The sequence below is a fragment of the Varanus komodoensis genome, unplaced genomic scaffold (assembly GCF_004798865.1).
Source record: "Varanus komodoensis strain SLA01 unplaced genomic scaffold, ASM479886v1 scaffold5, whole genome shotgun sequence".
NCBI lineage: Eukaryota > Metazoa > Chordata > Lepidosauria > Squamata > Varanidae > Varanus > Varanus komodoensis.
This window is the reverse complement of record NW_025336087.1, coordinates 12,948,828-12,968,682: the sequence shown is the minus strand read 5'-3', so window position 1 is coordinate 12,968,682 and position 19,855 is coordinate 12,948,828. Positions and strand designations below refer to the sequence as shown.

The following is a 19,855-nucleotide window of genomic DNA, read 5'->3' as shown; positions in this document are numbered from 1 at the left end:
TGGCTCTTTAAAAATATGCTTAACCTTTGCCTAATTCTACTGTAATTCCAGGCCTCGGGCAAGTGCTGTTGGCGAGAGGCTCTGGAGCAGTAAAAATGTCACTGATATTGCAGATGCTTATAAGAGACTAAATGAACATCGTTGCCGCATGCTGAGGTGAGAAAATGCGTGAGGCGGGTTGCAATCCAGTATCACCATACCTGGGAGACATTCCTGTTGAACTCCATTTAAGTCCCATGTATAGGAATGCACTAAGTATCTAGCAGAGTATTTCCATCTAGATTCTCTGTAGATCTCTTGGCTCAGAACTCAGTTATTCAGATCCTAAACTGTAAAGCAGTACCCTTCTGATTTGGGCTTCATGATTTTTCCCATGAGACTAAGAGTAGAAACACTATTTTCAGCTTACTTGATTTTAGCATTTCCCTCAGAGAAACACTTGGTGAAATTCAAAATGCAAAAAGTGAACATATATTATACCTCATAGAGTCAGACTGGCAGAATCTGGAGTCATACAGCTTAGTTCCCTGCTTCTCCAGTGTAACAAAAACCATCCTTTAAGACCTCTTTAACATAAGAAGCATTTCTTCCTTTGCTGCCAGAAAGCCCATTTCTGTTCCTAGCATTAGTTCTGATTCTAGTGAACATTGTTGAGCTGACCAAATTACCCAAGCAGTTTACACAGGATGGCTCTTTAAAAAAAAACAACTGCACAAGCCTGACAACTTGCAGTTCAGGTGAGGGAAGGATACAAGCAATCCACCTGCCTATTATACAGCATGATTTAAAGCTAAGTTGAGTTTCAGGGATAATAATCTGAATGCTATAGATTTGCTGAGGAGTCTCTGGCTTGTTTTTCTGGTCAGTCGGTAAATTATTCAAACTCATTTCAGTTCTAATTAAAGTAGCTACTTAGCCAATGCTTTGGACAGACTCAGTTGGGAGTGAAATATTAGCAAGAAAAAGGCACATACACATTTTGCAGTGACAAAGAGGCTCTTCAGAGGCCTTTCTCTGGGTGTTTCTCCCCAGTGAGGGAGTGGGAGAGGTAACTGCAAGGCAGAGGGCCGTTTCCATGGTAGCACCTGGTTGTGCAACACCTTTGGAACAGCAGCTCACCTGGTTGCTTACAACGACCTTTCAGCACCAGCTGAGGATGTTATTTTTCCAGGCTTTTGGGCCATAATGCATTAAGCTGGCTGCACCACTGTTTCTTTTCTAGTGTTGCTTTTAGTCTCATGATGTTTTAACCACTTAAGATTTATGCATGTTTCATGGCTTTATTTGGGAGCTGCACAAGAGAAGTTTACTGATCATCAGTACAGAAAAACTGTAAATAAATATGAACTACCCAGATTGCTTTAGGTATGCTGCCCTCCCCTTTTTTAAAGCAGCACCAACATTTGAGCAGCATTGACACAGGATAGAGATTAGTCAGTTGGCAAAGTAAAACTATGTAAAAAAAGAAGCAGATTTTATTTAGCCTCATGAACTAAATAAAGCTACAACATGCAGATTTCTAAGCCCTTTTCCTTGCTACCTGGGAACACTGATCCAGGAGCAAAGTCAAGGGATGTTGTTTCACAAAGCGGTTTAGTAAGTCTAATTGCAGCTAAGTTGTAGGACTGTTGTTACTGCCAAAGGTGAAATCACACCTTTTTCTATCTCACCCACAGGCGTGGAATAGCAGCACAGCCTTTATTTGTTGGATACTGTCGCAGTGAAGAAAGAGACCCATAACATACTGACAGAATCTTACAGTAGTGCCTTTTGGGAAGGAAGCCTGCCCATTCCTGGCTGAATAGTTGCACTGAAGTACTCTATTTTAATTTTGAAATGATGGAATTCTCTTTTCAGATGTTTCAAAATAATTGCTTTTTTGACAATGAAAGAGTATGAGAGATAGTTTTTAAATAAAATTGTTTTAATAACAATGTGGCTGAAATCCCTGCATAATCCAGCTGTAAACACTACTTTTTTCCCCACTTAATGAAATAGAAAATCATACACCATAGGTGCCAGCTCCGTGACACAGCCATGATTTCTTTTTCAATAGAAACAGCATTTATTTTGTGGTGCAAGAAGAACAAACTGGCCAGTAAGACTGACTTGGGGTAAGCAACCTCCAGATGTTTCCAACTATAATTTCAGTAAGCCTGAGCCTGCAGGGCCAATTGCCTGAGGTTCCAGGAGCTGCAGTACGACATGTCTGGATGGCACACCAAATTGCCTTCCCCTATTCTATGTACATCATGGAGGGAGGCAGCAGAGAGGAAATGAGTGACCATACAGAGGAGAACTGCAGACACAGTAAGGGAAAGAGGTACATATTTCAGGCTGAGGGGTGGATGTATATAAGCAAAGACTGGGTGGGTGGATGGAAGAATGATAATGTTCTGATGATCTAGGTTAGGTGGGGTGCAGAATTAGAGGCAAACGTTCAAGGATTACAACATCTTTTATAAGGGATTTTCTCGACATGGCTTCCTTTGGTTGGGTACCAGTTTTCATTTAAATACTGGAAGGAAAGTACTGTGAACTCCAGTTCACTGTAAGTAGAAAACCACTAGCCTGCAATGTAATGATACAGAAAACGCAGAACTAGCAGTTGACTACGGTTTCAGTTTTAGTCCTTCAGCATATAATCTATTCCAATCACAAAATGAAACTGGAACAGACAAACCTCTTTTAGTCTCACAGGGGAAACAAGTCCTTGTTCATTAACGTTATGCCAAACCACTCCTCTTATTAAGCAGAACTGTTTGTTCACGAATGCCCATTGCTTGGTAGCTTGCTAATTCCAATGTAAAGGTGGCAGTGCCAGATGTCAAAGTGCGCAAAACTGTTGCATAACCCTAGGAAAAAACCAAAATATGGAATTAATAATACATCACAAAATAAGCTCTATCCACTGAAACATGCTCTAACTCACATGAGGACAATGACTAATTCAAAGACAAGGAAAAGATGTTCTACAGGAACACCTTGAGGAGTTTTTAAACAAAGGAGGAGCCCCAACACAGTGCCATGATTGTGTGTCAATGTGTGAGTAGAAGCAGAGCTGAACCAAGACTATGTAAAAGTTAGATGTATTTGAAAAAACAATTAGGAAAACAGCAAATGGCATTTAACTTTTGAAACAAATGAAAACTTGGCACACAAGCCATTTTATAGAAAAAAATTAGAAAAATAAAGAAAAAATTAAATGAAGATGACCATTTGTATCCATGAACCACAAAGCTGCATCACTGTTAAAAGCAAAGAACATTTTGGCTGAAGTAAACTAAAGTTTAACTTTCGCTGAGGAAAAGCATTATTGGAGCATGAAACACAACAGCTGTGACATACCTGCTGGTTTCACAGACCAAACCAGCAATTTAATTAGTTCCACCTAAACTCTTACCTGTATAGACCAGTGAAATGCAATTCTTAAAGCTTTCGTCTATGTAACAGTGTAGTCCAAGCTTTTAGGGAAATGGGATGGAATGAAAAGGAAAATTATAGCGATCTATCTATTCTAATAGATTCCTGTGGACTGAGATCCAAGTTGGAGAAGACCCTTCCTAGTGCCAAGGTATGGGACTTGGCAGATGGGCAAATTAATTCAGGTGGAAAGTAAAGATAATGTTTTAAAATGAAAAATACTAGTGAGTAAAATAAAAAGAGGGAAAACCTCAAACTGCACTGCTTAGGAGCAAGGCATCTAGACCCAAAGAGTTCAGAAGGGATGGCCAGCAGAAGCCCCCAAAACTGAGGGAGAGACGAGGTCAAAGTGATTTAACTGGGAAGTTTGCCTGGTTTCCTTCTACTTCTGCTACAAGTAACACAGTAGAATACATGACAGTGCTAACTGAAGGAGGTGATGGTGTGAACAGTACAGAAAAGGAGCTAAACAACATGCCGTTTTTGCCTTTTTCTGCAAGTTCAAGTAGGATTTTGTTTTCTGAGTTTTCCAGAAGGATGCCTGTTCCCAGCTGATCCTCTCCTGTCTAAGGAGGCTGCTCTTTTAGGTGGTCAGACTCCTGTAAAGGAACTATATCTGGTCATGAGGTATAGTCAAGCTAGGACAAACCTAAAAAAATCAATGGCCATGTTCCATGATGAAAATTCAGGGTAAACTGAGTTTCAGTTTCTAAGATGGGAGCACAGATCAAGATAAATAGCAGCTTCAGTTTCCAGCAGCAAAACAACGTACCATCATTTCTGCTAGTGGGACTGATGCAATCACCACTTTGTTATCTTGGCGACTCTGAATTTCCTGAATACTGCCTCTTCTCTGTGCAAGATCACCAAGAATTACACCAAGGTGGTCATCACCCATGGTTATTTCCAGGTTCATGAGAGGTTCCAGAAGTTTTCTATCAGCTTTCTTCAAAGCCTAACAAGCAAAATTACAACATCCTTAAAACCAGATACTTGTTCAGTGCAAAGAGCAATATATTTAATACAGATATATAGATCACTGGGCCAACTTGTATTACACCTTTTCCTGTTGTGCATGAGCAGAGAGAACACCACATTTCGCAGCAAAGAAATGAAACGCTAGAACAGAAGTAAAACAGACAACAATACTGAATATTGTTCAGTACTGACTTACTGTTCAGTATTGACTTAACGAGCATGCTTTAATCTTGAAGATTCAAAAATGTCCCACCAAAATACTGTGCAACTATGGACAACTGCTTCCAAACAAAGAGAACTACTGAGGGGCACACAGGCTTACTGCTGCACCTGGCCTAGGCAAAACCGTTTGGCTCCATATACCTTCTGCACACATCGAGCACTGCAAGCAGAAACCATTGTCAAAGACGTCTCAGGGTTTACAGCCACAGTGTGCACCGTCACTACCACATCCTGAACAGGAAACCCCAGAAGTGGTCCTATGGTAGGAAGAACAAATAATGCATCAGCATTTTAATGCTGAATGAGCTTTCACATGAAGGCATGAAGACGTCATTTCTTAATTTCTGCCTTGAGTGTTTTAGTGGCAGTGACAGTAGCTTTCTTGAGGACATGCAGTGACAGCAGATCATAGACAGCAAGCCCAGTTAATCATCCCATTTAAAAAAAAGTTATAAACTTTGGAAAAACATGAAATTGTGCAATATCTATGCATCTTTTCTGGTAAACATTTAAAGAAATATACTTAGTATTAACTAAACTAAGCTAAATTAAATCAGAATTCCAAATTTCCTGTAATCCTGGGGAAAAGGGAAATAAAAAGTATATCAGGAAGTCAGTAATTAGGCAGATAAAACTAACCTGTTGCATCACCTATAGTCCTTCAAGGTTGTTCAGAAACAGCACATGGTGAGTCATCCCTCAACTGAGCTTAGCTGCTTGCATGCGGGTATTTCCTTAGTTATGGCACTAAACCTACAGCTTATTTTATCCACAGAATGGCTTCTGAATGTATCTGTCTGTCTTAACTAAGTGCTAAAGGCTGCAGCGCTCAGATTTTAAGACAATGCTGCCCCATGCAGCTAATGCATGCAAATGCTTTGCCTCTAAGAACTGTTCAGAAAAATTAGCACATCACATTTTTCATCAAACAGTTCCAACAAATTCAAAGTAAATGTTGATGTGGCTTTTACCTTGAAGGCATGAGGAATGGATACCATTTTCTACAGCTTCACGAAGGTCTGGCTGAAGCAAGTCAGAGATATTTTCAGCATACTCAATGACTGGTGCAGTAACTGACATTTCTCCTACGCAGGGTTTCAGTTCCAGTTCCACTGTGACGTGGTGTCGTTTTTCTCCTATAGTTCTGTCCAGTGTATCTGAAATAAAAGTAAAATGCCATGGATTGTGCCAAATTTCATACTCAAGAAAGCTAACTTGTAATGTGTCAAGTCAAGTGATTCAATTGCAGGTCCTTAATATTAGTCTTACCTGTAGCTTGAACTGAGTTTTCAATTGTTTCTCGGTAAGCTACCTGAAGAGGTCCAAGGTAAGTCTCAAGTCCATATTCACGTCTGATTCGGTCATGAATGATCTCAATGTGCAGCTCTCCCATGCCACAAAGAATAGTCTGGGAAAGGTTTTAAAGCAGCCTTAACAGTAACATCAAAAGTACTAGATGAACTATGACAATGGTTCAAAGGGTGTTCCTTTGTTCTCTTCCAAAGAGGGTCATGACAAAGGAAAAAAGTAATCATTGGACCCTGTAGACAAGGATCCCCAACCTTTTTGGACCTGCAGGCATTTGAGAATTTGTGGGCACCACCACAAAATGGTTCCACTAAGGTTGTGATTAGTCACATAGTGGCTGCCATGGGGGCCTTGCAAGGCTTAAGAGGTGTGCTTAAGGGGAGAGAAAGAGTGTGGCTCAAAGCAGAGATGAGAAAATAGCAATCAAGGTTTAAAAGGAGACCTTTTAAAGTAAAGATAAAGCTAGGAGGGGAGGCAAAAGAGAAAAAGAAGGAAAAGTGGGGAGAGTAAAGCTGAAGCTAGCAGCTGGGAGGGAGAAGGAAGGAACAAGGGAAAGGAGTAGGAAAAGGAGCAAGGTTAAAGGATAAGTGTTAGGGACAAATAGTGAGCTAAAGAGACAGATGGATAGAAGCAGGCTAGAAAGTGAGAAAAAGAAGACTGCCGAATGCTCTCCGGGGAATTTATTTAAACATTTTATCGAAGGGACAGTGGAGAATTTTGCAGGCATCTGTGGATGCTGTAGACTTACCTGCCCTGTGTCAGCATCCATCTTGACTTTCAAACTTGGATCCTCTCGCTGCAGACACGCCAAGGCATTATCCAGATCTAGAGTTCAAAGCATGGATTGTATTAGGTATAAGCAGCATATCTGGCTTTAACCCAGACTAGACTGTAGACATGCATATCTGTGGCAATTAAAGATAGGGGAAAGAGGTGGTTCCCAAGTAATGGATGTAAAGTTGGCCCAAAAATATTCCTGGTTCTCTCATCAAAGAAAGGTAAAACCGTGCAACTAAATCTCAAGTAGCTTTGCTGAATCAACCAGCTGCTATACCTGTTTACTATCTATTATACGATTCTGCCTTCCAACTGAAAACCTAGACCAGAAGTCCACCATGCAAGGGAAGAAAAGTAATTCAAAACTGAGGGGAATAAGAAGACAGCTCAGAAACTGAAGAACTATTTCAAGCTTATGCTCCTCCAAAGAGGTATTTTTCCTCCCCTCCCTTTGAGGATGATATATTATACACTGTTTCTGAAACACCCCAAGCCAATTTCAAGCAATCTATTATCATGTAGCAGAGAGGACTGCTAACCATGTTAATCCTCAGCATATGAAGCTAGTTCAATAGATCATTAGATCCTAGCTTTAGAATTTGTATTAGGCATCCTACCCAGGAACTGAAAAGCTACTTATAATATTTAATGAGCTTGGGACTATTTAGATGGAAAAATGAAAATCGTACTACTCTCAACATTCTCCAGCCAGCCCTGCTGTAAGTGGTAAGACTGTTGCCTATCTCAAAATGCATAGGATTCTGCTCCTAAAACATTTATAAATTAGCCAAGTGCATTTATCCCACCCCAGCTCCACAAGTGATATCAGATGCTAAGCAAGAGAGCCTTTTTAAACACATTTACGCTTCTGTGCGTAGTTTCTTCACAAACATGTACACATTCAGAATACGCTAGCATCTCTTTCAGGAGCTGCATTGTACCTGGTTGCCTGGCCATAGACGGTGGCTCTATTGTACAAAAGAAGACTGGCTCTGGAATATCAATGCCAGCCAAAAGAAGATTCTCTACTTCACTGGTTCGACTGTGCTTTGACCCCACATCTCTTCCAGCTTGTTGAGCTGCAGTCACTGCAGAAGACTTTGATGAAACAATGGTGTCGCCAGTGGCGGTCTGGTGCATGCCAAACAACAAATGACATGTTGCATTGTCAACATAATTGGTTTTCATCATTAAAATCACTGAAAAGTAACCAATTAGTGAATGTGGTCTTTTCCCAGTTGAAAGACAACCCAATTTAATATGACAGCAATTAAAGCAAGTTCTTTGTTCTGTATCAAACCAAGTTCTCCCACTGTTTTTCTTTGCTAGTATAAAGAACTGTATTTAAAAGGAAAAGTGAGAAAGTCCCACCTATTATTCCTTACTACAAAGCCAAGCCTGCAATCTTGTACCCAGTTACCTTGGATTAAATTGCACTGAACTTAATGCAGCTTACTCCTGAGTAGCAATATCTAGGATTTCACAGTAAGCCTTATGTGCTGCTTCCTGATAGCTACAAAGGGATTTCCTAACCCATATTATAAAATATATAAATCAGTCAATTTTGCAATTTTGCAAGCAAAAAGGTTCAATTCCCACATTTGATGCAATTTTACAGAAACATTTTAGATTCACTTTTTTCCTTTTACCTGTTTGAACCCAACAGTCAGGACAATGTTGCCAGCTGTTAGTGAGGCAATTTCTACTTGCTGATCAGCGAAAGGCAAGAGCAGACGACTCATCCTCTCTCTGTAATAGATGGCTTGTGTTAAGATATCACTTTTGTTGAGGCATCCATACCTCCCATGAAGCTCACACCCTTCCCTTTGGACTTACGTGCATTTTTTGTTAATATTATACACAGATGACTGAGGCTTCATTTTGCCAGAGTAAATACGCAAAAAAACCAGTGGCCCACGCTGCTTGTCATGGAGAACTTTAAATGCCAAAGCACACAAGTCATCTTTGTACCACTGCCTGAAAAACAAAATCCAACAGATTTTCAGCTGCATACCCACTAAGTCAGGATGCTAAATTTACTCAGCATTTGAATACTAAAATAAATGAGGTATTTCACTGGATATTTGAACAATTGTAATAGGTCCTAATCTAGCTAGACTGAAACAAAGAAGCAAAAAAGCTTGCTTTACAGAAAGAACTGGGATCATGAGCCCTCAACCATGCACACACGCTCCAGGCACCAGCTCACTGCAGTATGTATATTTCCAGATGTCACTCTCAGCCTCAGAACCCTAGCCTGTAACAGGCTTGCTATTGCACTTTAAAGTGTTAATACATACTTTCCATTTCATCGTTTTCCCAACCTATGCTCAAACACGTGAAGGCACGCCATTTTCTCTTACTCACAGAAAGTCATGGCGACACTCATCTGGTGCAGGCAAATACTTGGTGATTCCATCCAGCAATGGCTGAACACCTTTATTCTTCAGTGCACTTCCACAGAACACAGGCACTGCTTTCTGAGCGAGAGTTATTCTTCGTACAGCAGAATGTAACTGCATCAAGCAGAGTCTCCATTTTCATACATATCTACTTAAGATTCAGTTTAACATGTAGGCTAAGAAGCCTGCTGTAAGGACATTATGTACTGTAGCTCAAACATTGCCTTTGAACTGCATTCTGAATGCACAAATGGCATTCTGGGAGGACTGGTCATAAATTTGCATGGCTTTTAAAAAGCCAGTTAAAAATCATACATAGGAATGCAGTGTTAGGACTGTGTCTGACCTGAAATACTGACATCATGACAGAAGATAATTATCCAGTCATCCTGGGAAGGGAGAGTTTCCTTAATTCCAGGTACTGACAATATATCATGTACCTGCAGATTTACAGCAATATCAAAACTCTTCCCTCCTTACCTGCCACCATCTCATTTTTCCCATCACCAAAACATATTTTTGCAATGCAATCTGGTATAGTACCTTGTCGTTCCTTTCTAAAAATTGAGACTAGCTGCATCACTCTTAGGACATATTTGTTAGAAGAGGACTCCACTGTGCAATATATAGGCACACTGAAAAGTTTATAACATCTAATTCATACAATGATCAAGCAAAGCTACATACCTCATCCACTGGTACTGAATCAAGATTATCACAGAAATCCCCAAGGACCAATTCAGCGAATTCGTCATCCAGATCTGCAAGCTTAGAAAGCAAATACATTCTTAAATTGCTGTCATGACACATTATCCAGGTTAGTCCTCCTCAACTAGTCTATATAACTAACCTCAACCTAAACAGAATTTTAGAAATTTCCAAAACTAGCCATTTAGAATTGTAAGTGAATTCAAATTTAGAATTCAAAATGAAAATAAGAATCTTAAAACTGTTCTTTTATTTTATAGAGTTTTAGATTAATTGCCCTCAGTTGTGTCCTGTTTCACTTTGTCTTTTGCTTATTGAGTTTTAATCACTTGTTTTTATTGTCATTGTTATGATGCATTTTCATTTGACTGTAATCTACTTAGAGGGCCCTCAGACCAATATAGCCGAATGTAAGTTTAAAAATAAAGGGAAGATGTCATACATTAAGCATCCTTCAGGGCTGCCTCATAAAGTGCATGTTGACACTTTCCTTGAAAAATTACATGTTTTAATTGGTAACATAATTAACTTTTCTTAAAGGTTCAAAGCCATTAAATATTTGTTGTTTTGTTCTTTATATTTTGACCAGCTAAGGACTAAGATCTTGGATCCTTCATGTCAGTGTCAACGTGTATCTGCTATCACAGATGACTGCTAAATTGTCCACTCTTCATTCAAAATGGCTTTATTGTTTTTGGAGCTGAAAGGAGTAAATAAAAATAGACTTGCTTGGATCCCACTCTTTCCTCCACTGAGCAGCTCCCTGAAAGACATCTCCTGAGCAGGGAATGCTCCTGAAGGGGCTTGGCAGTAGTGTTCCTGCCCATAAAAGGCAGCTCTGCTCAATTTTCAGCAACATCCCCCATCCTCTCAGCCAATCAGGAAGGTTTCCTGACCCTTAGAAAAGGCTGTGTCTGCCCACCCCCTTGTACTGCCACATCTCTGGATTAATTAATTACAGCTTTTGTATGCCATCCTATTATACAAGATCTCAGGATGGCTTACAATACTACGATTTCAAACATTTATATATTTACTTTAGAACTTTACTTGTTCTATCAAGGCAGTTCTTGCATCAGTGGCATCCAGCAACAAGTCAGGATCATCAGTTTCAGTCAAGCATTTCCGCTCAAACATCTTTCCATCATCTAACTCAGCAGCTGCTTTCCAGACAAGTTGTTCCTTGGTCACTACATCAACTATTCCCCTGAAACTCTTTCCTTCTCCAATGGGCAACTGTATGGAATTTAAAAAGAAAACTATTAGTTAGGGCCCAGTAGTATCAAGGTATTAAACAGCACTAATCAAACTGTAAATCAAATGTATTAATTAATGTTGATAGTTACTTGAATTACCTGTAAAAGCAAAGGCTTAGCCTTCAACTTCTGCTTGATACTCTCAACTGCAAGGGTGAAACTGAAGACAAATTACGATACCATTAGCTTGAAAAAAGCCTGCTCCCTTCATTCAGTATAAAATAAAAGGAAGGAGCTAATACAGGAAACAGCACCAGAAAATAAACACCTCAGCAATATTCCCAACACTTGAGTTCTCCAATTCTACACCTCCCGAAATGTAGTTTTTCAGCTATACATAAAACAATTGAACTATAAATGGTACATACTAGCTAGCTTAACAGTTCATTAAGATTAAAAACCCTGAATTGATTACATAGCCTCTGGCTCTCCCTGGCAATAAGACCCATCAGACAAAGGACACCCAGTGCAGCATGTCAAGTTGTGTTAACTGGACACAGGCCTGGCATTAGTAGCCACCGCTGACATAGGAAGCTGCTCCCACGCTCACTTCAGGATATGGGATGGGCTTCTAAGGGAGATGGCTGAGGCCCCATCAGTGAGGGTGTTCGAGGAAAGACTGGGCAACCATGTGTTGGGGATTACATGAACGAAGCTGGCTGGAGCCGGGGGTCAGACTAGACGGCCCAGGGGACCCTTCTGACTCACTTTGTTTTTGTTTCAACGCGGGCATGCCACAGAAGGCCCTTTGCACAGAACCAGCAAGTCAGTTATAGTGCAATACGGGCTTGTGTGCCATGCATATGCATGTCTCAGATGCTGAGCTGCCAGATGTGCCATCCTGGAACCTGAAAGGATGGCTAATACACAGGAAGCCCCTAATAAGGAGCGCTTACATCCTTATATGCCCAGCCGCCCCGAGATCGGCGGGAGAGGCCCTTCTCCGGGAACCCTCCGTGAAAGAAATTAGGAGGGTAGGTACTCGGAGGAGGGCTTTCTCAGCGGTGGCGCCTAAGTTATGGAATGCACTCCCCAGGGAGGTCCACCTGGCACCGTCGTTATTTGTTTTTCGGCGCCAGGCGAAGACCTTTTTATTTAAGCAGCATTTTAAATGTTAATATTATTGAATTTTATCTGGCCAGGGCGGCTTATTTTATATTGTATAGTTGTATTTTATTTTAATGTATATGTTTTAATTTTTACTTATGACCTAACTTATTGTTGTAAGCCGCCCCGAGGCTTCGGCGAATGGGGCGGCATAAAAATTTTTTAATAAATAAATAACAAATAAATAACAAATGGACAGAATGAGGCTTTCCCTAGGAAACAGCCCAGCTTACAGGACAAATGGAAGTTTTTGACACATCAGCTAAAACAGCTTAATAGGCCTGTAATGTCAGACTTAGCCACAATGCGAAAAAAATTGTATTTAAAATTATCTAATTTCTCTAACTAAGCATTTTAAAACACTCTTGCAAGTATCCACAAAACTCAGTCATTCACAACATTCTTTTTCAGACCTCTCTATGCACACCCTATCTTAGTTATTTGTGTTATCAAAGGATGAATCAAGCAACTTTTACGAAGCTACCTTGCCTGATCATCAAGGAGCAGGTGACTATTTGCATTTAAAAGGAATCAAAGGGACTACTAAAGGTTAACGTTCATCTGCCATCAAATTACAAGACTCTTGGGTAATTAGAAAGCATTCTCATGTCCTCATGTGGCTTTCCTAGCTTGACTGGCCCTGAAAGAGAAGAGGCATCTTAGTACCTTGCTCCATTTTTGTCCATCTTGTTCAAGAAGCAAATACGTGGAATATGATTCTTGTCAGCTTGCCTCCAGACTGTCAGAGATTGGGCCTAAGCAGAGAAGGAAAACAGTAATCTTTTCAGTTCAACATCTAAATTAAATCATAGCAATTGAGAATTTTGAAGTTAGCTCTAATGCTAGGCTAACTTAAATTTCATTCATTTCAATACATCTGCTCAAAGTAGGCATAACATTGGATAGAACCCCTAACTAAAATGGTAGCAACAAAGATGAGATAGGAACTCAGGGTTTAACAAAAATGAGATGAATAAGAATAGACGAGAGAAAGATGGCAGCTGATTGAAAGGTCTGGAGGAAAATGATCAAGAAGTTGGAGAAATGGCTGAAGAGTCTGAAGTTCTTTAGGTTAGAAAAAAGTCAAGTAAGGGGTAGATACAGTAGGGATCCTAATAAGGAATGGGATGGAAAAAAGGTTTTTAACAGCTGCCCATCATAATACTGGAGTGCAGTAATAGCCCTATTTTTCTAAGTTCTTAAAAAAACCAACAACAATCTTGGTCTATTTGTAACTGAAGCCACTCCGTGATGCCTCCATGTATTTCTGTAACTGAAAACTACAAAACACATCTGACAGCAACTAAGCAAGAACGCTGAACTTGACGGATTGCTGTTCAGTCCAAGAAAGATGACTGATGTTTTGATGCAGGGGATGCAATTCTGCTTCCCAGAGAGTAAGTATTCCTCCTGGGGTAGTTTGCAGGATAACATGATGCAGAACTGCTTTGACATCACTGAACAATTCCAAAAGGCTTGTAAACCTTCCCTGCTCCTCCTGCTTGTGACATAAAAACATGTGATCCAAGACAGACATACTTTAAATGTGAGGCAGGGGACTGAGCAGCTTCAATGCCCTAAGTTCTTCACAATTAAAATTATGGCTATATAAACACAAGTAACATGAAACAAAGCCATGGCACACTACAGAGTCATTTTTACCTCTACCCCAGCTGAAGCATCAAATACAGCCACTGCTCCATCCAGCACTCTCAGAGAACGTTCCACCTCCACTGTAAAGTCCACATGACCTAAAGTCCAGTTTTCATTCAAAAGTAATAAGAGGAAACAATTTTGATACCTTAATATTAAGCAATATTTCTTTAACAACACTGTACAGTTTCATCGTTAATGGGTAGGCATTTAATAGGTATGGGTTGGACCTGATGGCCCTCTGGCCCCTTTCAAATATTCTATGATTCAGCCTTAAAACCAAACCACAAGTATCTAGTCCAAGTATCTAGAAACAATCCTTGGTGGATTTAAATGTTAGATGATTATATTATGAAACACAAGGTGTGGTTTTTTAAAATTTATGGAGAATTTACAGTATATCGCAGAAGTGAGTACACCCCCACATTTTGTAAATATTTTATCTTTTCATGTGACAACCCTGAAGAAATGACACTTTGCTACAATGTAAAGTAGTGAGTATACAGCTTGTATAACAGTGTAAATTTGCTGTCCCCTCAAAATAACTCAACACACAGCCATCAATGTCTAAACCACTGGCAACAAAAGTGAATACACCCCTAAGTGAAACTGTCCAAATTGGGCCCAAAGGGTCAATATTTTGTGTGGCCACCATTATTTTCCAGCACTGCCTTAACCCTCTTGGGCATAGAGTTCACCAGAGCGTCACAGGTTGCCACTGGTGTCCTCTTCCACTCCTCTATGACAACATCATGGAGCTGGTGGATGTTAGCGACCTTGCGCTCCTCCACCTTCCGTTTCAGGATGCTCCACAGATGCGCGATAGGGTTTAGATCTGGAGACATGCTTGGCCAGTCCATCACCTTTACCCTCAGCTTCTTTAGCAAGGCATTGGTCGTCTTGGAGGTGTGTTTGGGGTCGTTATCATGTTGGAATACTGCCCTGCGGCCCAGTCTCCAAAGGGAGGGGATCATGCTCTGCTTCAGTATGTTGGCATTCATGGTTCCCTCAATGAATTGTAGCTCCCCAGTGCTGGCAGCACTCATGCAGCCCCAGACCATGACACTCCCACCACCATGCTTGACTGTAGGCAAGGCACACTTGTCTTTGTACTCCTCACCTGGTTGTCGCCACACACGCTTGACACAATCTGAACCAAATAAGTTTATCTTGGTCTCATCAGACCACAGGACATGGTTCCACTAATCCACGTCCTTAGTCTGCTTGTCTTCAGCAAACTGTTTGCGGGCTTTCTTGTGCATCATCTTTAGAAGAGGCTTCCTTCTGGGACGACAGCCCTGCAGACCAATTTGATGCAGTGTGTGGCATATGGTCTGAGCACTGACAGGCTGACCCATCACCCCTTCAACCTCTGCAGCAGTGCTGGCAGCACTCATACGTCTATTTCCCAAAGCCAGCCTCTGGATATGACGCTGAGCACATGCACTCAACTTCTTTGGTTGACCATGGCGAGGCCTGTTCTGAGTGGAACCTCTCCTGTTAAACCGCTGTATGGTCTTGGCCACTGTGCTGCAGCTCAGTTTCAGGGTCTTGGCAATCTTCTTATAGCCTAGGCCATCTTTATGTAAAGCAACAATTCTTTTTTTCAGATCCTCAGAGAGTTCTTTGCCATGAGGTGCCATGTTGAACTTCCAGTGACCAGTATGAGAGAGTGAGAGCAATTACACCAAATTTAACACACCTGCTCCCCATTCACACCTGAGACCTTGTAACACTAATGAGTCACATGATATCGGGAAGGGAAAATGGCTAATAATGCCCAATTTAGACAGTTTCACTTAGGGGTGTACTCACTTTTGTTGCCAGCAGTTTAGACATTGATGGTTGTGTGTTGAGTTATTTTGAGGGGACAGCAAATTTACACTGTTATACAAGCTGTATACTCACTACTTTACATTGTAGCAAAGTGTCATTTCTTCAGGGTTGTCACATGAAAAGATACAATAAAATATTTACAAAATGTGAGGGGTGAACTCACTTCTGTGATATACAGTATATCTAATCTTTACCGGTTTCTTGCTAATAAGCAGAATCCAGCAGGAGGTTCTCCTGCTTTCTACCCATTTCTGTTCCTATTCATTTTAATTGAGATTGCACAGTAAAGAGCCTAAGATAACTATTCCCCCTCAAGTAAAAAACAGTAATTCAGAAGAGGAAGTATCCAAGATTTTATCCATAAAGTCACATTTTTAGTGCCAGCTGAATTTACTTTGCCACATTTTACTTTATCACACTTGTTAGAATTAAAAATCATTTTTAAAAATTGTACCTGGTGTGTCTATCAGGTTGATCCTATAGCCTTCCCAATCAAAAGTTACAGCAGCAGATTGAATGGTAATGCCACGCTCTCGCTCCTGTGCCATGAAATCTGTTACAGTATCTCCATCATCAACATCTGTTTAATAGGATGAGCATGTATGTTTCCAGTGCAGTCAAAGAAAAAATGAAGATTCATTTCATCAGAATAAAATAAATGTAAAATAATTAGAATACTATTATACAAATCTGTAAGAATTCAGTTCTAAAGTCAAAGACTGGGCTAGCTGCATAGGACATCAATGTTGCGGCTACGATTGTATAAAGGAACCAGCACCTCCTGCACTAGTGCAGCAAGATGCTGAATTTCTCAGACTACTGCAAGGAACTTAGGCTATCCTGATGCACACATACAAATGAACAGTGCATGATGTTGGACAAACAGCAAATTCAGAGGTGAGGTGCATTGTCAGAAAATAATAGCAAGGGTAATGATAGTCAGTATCTTAACCTTGATGTGATGAGCAAAACCTCCACACTTTAAAAATGTAAGCATCACAGCTTAAAAGATGCAGCATTAAATGAAATATGATGGAGGGCGGGGCAAATTAGGACTAGTTGTTAGTTATGAAGTCACACCACTATTGTCAAAGTAGATGGACTCGGTGCTTCAAAAGTTGTCGAAAGCAGCCATTAGTCAGGTCAGCAGCCCAAAAGATGGTAAGAACAAAATGTGCTAGCAGCCAAATTACCGGAGATGCAGTTTTGGGCTGTAAAATACTAAATAAGCTTTCCATAAAGCAGATGATGTTTCTCAAATTGTGTGAATCACTGTAGTTAAAATTCTCTGCCTCTCACTCTCTCACACACACATACCCACACACCACTAACCTCCAAGAGTTCTAATGTACCCAGAATAATACAGCATCCTTTCTGTGGTGGTTGTTTTTCCTGCATCTATATGAGCCATAATACCAATGTTGCGGATTCTATATAAAAGAAAAGCAAAGAGTTTTAATTTAGCACCTGAACATATTAATTTTTATTACATTTATGTGTTATTTCCCACTAGGAGAAGCTGCCTCAAAGCAATTTGCATATACAGGAAAGGAATCTATGACCAATACAACAGGAGGCAAGGGGGCAGGATAACCCTGAAACCTGTATAAACCATCATCAGCAGAATAATACAAATACAAATATACACCACTAAACATTTGAAAACAATGCAATATAAAAAGCATTCATCCACAAAATCTCCTCCCCATTCACAGCCTATCTCACTAAAGCAACCAATAACAATTCAGCCAAAACTAATGTCTGAGTGCCTAAGAAAATAAGTGCATCTTTGCCTGACACCAAAAAGATAGCAGGGTCATCTCCCTGAGGAGTGTTTCAGAAACATGGGGTGAACACGGAAAAGGTCTGCACATGTACTAACATTCTCCAAGCATCTCTTGTATTGAGCACACAGAAAAGGCCCTCTGCAGCTCACTCACCCCAAAGACCAGGTTAGGTTCATATTGGGAGAGACAATAAATGCAGTACTAGGGTTCTGAGCCATGTAGGGTTTTATTAACACCAGCAACTTGAATTCAACTAGGAAACAAAATGGCAGACAAGCCTAAAATTATATTTTAATGTATTTCATCTTTACAAACTGCATACATTAGAGCAAACTCTGCTCATCTCTTTGCGAACTGTATGTTCAAGCCCTGCCTTTCTGTACAACCTCCGAATGTGTGTGTCACTACTCACGGTTATAATGGAAAAGTTTAAGATCAAGGAAAATTTAAAAGGCCACACCACAGTGATTTACTGTAAATTTCTGAGGTCAAAAAGTCACAAAGTGTAAATAGGACCACAATTTTCCCATGTAATCCTTTCAGTGCTGCTGAACAATAGAACTCACTTATAATAATTAAGCAATATTTCATTCCTCTGCTTTCCAAGACACAAACAACTTATTCCCTTGCCAAGAAGGAATGACAGGAGTAAATTTGAGAGAGTTTGCTCTTGATAAGAAGCTTAAATATAAAATTATATTAAATATAAAGAAGCATGATGCAAAATGTCTACCACATCACCATCCCAATTTTTATTAACATAGTTTCTGCCATACTATCAAACTGAACATGCAAAGGTTGTTGCCACAAAAGTTTGCCAGTCTTCTAATTTACTGCCCCTTACTATATTCTTCATAGAGAAAACAGGAATTACTTAGACACAGGTGGAGTGATGATTGAGCGCAAAGACTTCACCTCCCCTGTTGAAAAAGAAAAAGAAAAAGGAAAGAATGTATAATTATTTAAATAACTATTAATGATCATATTTCAGAACAGACCTCCCAGCTCTTTCATAAGAACTTACTATTGAACACCAAGTCCCCTCCTTTTATTTATTCATTACATCTATATCCCTCTTTTTATTTCTCTCTTGCCAGAAACTCAAGGCAGCTTATATGGCCTTCCTCACTATTCTATTCTCACAAGAACCCTGTGAAGTAGGTTAAGCTGAGTCGGTGACTGGCTCCAAATCACTTACTGATCCTCATGGCTGAGTGGGGACCCAAACCCAGATCTCAAGAGCTCCAGCACTCTAGCCATTAACTACACAGGTTCTCTGTGGCTAAACAACTTTATCAGCACTGTCAGGTGAAATTACAAGCCACCTATACAAGAGGGTTGGAAGGAGTTGCCTAAATTTACCCTAGATCATCACATTCAAATCTGATAGTGCTAATCATTTCTTTTTCGACCATTTCATGTTGCAAGCACATTGTGCATGCCCCTGAGAGCTGAACTGCCACCCTGCTCTGTCACCCACACATGCACTGGTCGATTATAAGGGGTGACTTAGGTATGGAAACGACAGCTCTTAATGGATTAAGGAAAATTCCTTTTTAAGGCAAAGTTGTTGAAAAGAGCTTACAAGTTTATAATTATAAATGATTTAAGTTACCTCCTTGATAACTGTAATTTCTTTGAAGAGTGAAACACTCTTTGAAGTTTCTAAAAGCCAGAACTCTTGCTCTTCTGCAATACAGACACTTTAAAGAGAAAAGGCATCATTAAAGAAAGCAAAATGGTTACATAACACGATACTGTTAGATAGAAAAATGGTCTTTCTAGATTGTGGTATGCAAGCTGATTCGACAACATACACCACAGCCTTGATTAAAATATTTAGTCAGTTATATTTGCTATGACAACCTGTTAATGATATCAACTTGCGTTCATCTATGCACATTTTATAGGCCTTTCTAAATTAAAAATCTCTTGATAAATTCACCTATGTAAAACATACCATTTTGATGGGATTCACTATCAATTTCCGTGTATCTCGCAGCATGTTGATCCAGTATCCTGGCAACGTTAGTAATTTCTACAGAAAGGAGAGCACTGTTAACTCAAGCACTTATGTATCGTATCTGAAATCGATGAGCGTCTCATTAACTGGAGCGCCGGATGAAACCGCGATGAATGATGAAACAGTTCATATAGAATACATATTTCAATGCTGTAGCAACCATGCCATCGCCTCCACCAGGTCGCTATTGTTACCGGACTCTAACCAGTCCACTATCGTCCAAAATCCTCTTTAGCCTCCATTCGCTGTTGCCTCAGAAAAGCTCAATAAGGAAACCCGAAAGGGCAAGGCAAGCCGACACAGTCGCACCTGCGGCCTCCGGGGGAAAAAACACGCTACTTCCGCTGGGTGTCCCCGATCTTGTTTCCCCTCCCT

The 19,855-nt window shown here is 40.2% G+C and overlaps 2 protein-coding genes across 4 annotated transcripts in view; one reads left to right on the top strand and one right to left on the bottom strand.

Moving 5' to 3' along the window:
• The window catches only part of HEXB (hexosaminidase subunit beta), an 18,516-nt gene extending 16,582 nt beyond the window's left edge, over nt 1-1,934 (top strand). For both annotated transcript variants that reach the window (XM_044446450.1, XM_044446451.1), the window contains 2 exons: nt 52-156; nt 1,677-1,934. In XM_044446450.1, the coding sequence (XP_044302385.1) occupies nt 52-156; nt 1,677-1,740 (169 nt within the window). In that variant the 3' untranslated portion in view covers nt 1,741-1,934. The remainder of the gene's footprint in view (nt 1-51; nt 157-1,676) is intronic.
• On the bottom strand, nt 1,904-19,791 carry GFM2 (GTP dependent ribosome recycling factor mitochondrial 2). Of its 2 annotated transcripts, XM_044446448.1 has the most exons (21): nt 19,620-19,791; nt 19,418-19,495; nt 19,073-19,160; nt 18,332-18,377; nt 17,003-17,100; nt 16,125-16,250; nt 13,844-13,932; nt 12,848-12,936; nt 11,174-11,234; nt 10,869-11,054; nt 9,798-9,878; nt 9,076-9,224; nt 8,545-8,685; nt 8,358-8,457; nt 7,650-7,839; nt 6,680-6,756; nt 5,893-6,031; nt 5,595-5,780; nt 4,765-4,880; nt 4,196-4,378; nt 1,904-2,855 (listed from the first exon to the last, which is right to left on the bottom strand). In XM_044446448.1, exons 1-21 carry the CDS (start codon nt 19,641-19,643, stop codon nt 2,727-2,729), a joined length of 2,376 nt encoding a protein of 791 aa, XP_044302383.1. In that variant the 5' UTR covers nt 19,644-19,791; the 3' UTR covers nt 1,904-2,726. The 2 variants fall into 2 exon arrangements, with proteins under 2 accessions (XP_044302383.1, XP_044302384.1); XM_044446449.1 differs by lacking the exons at nt 18,332-18,377; nt 19,073-19,160; nt 19,418-19,495; nt 19,620-19,791 and adding an exon at nt 17,611-17,706.
• Nucleotides 19,792-19,855: the final 64 nt, after the last annotated feature.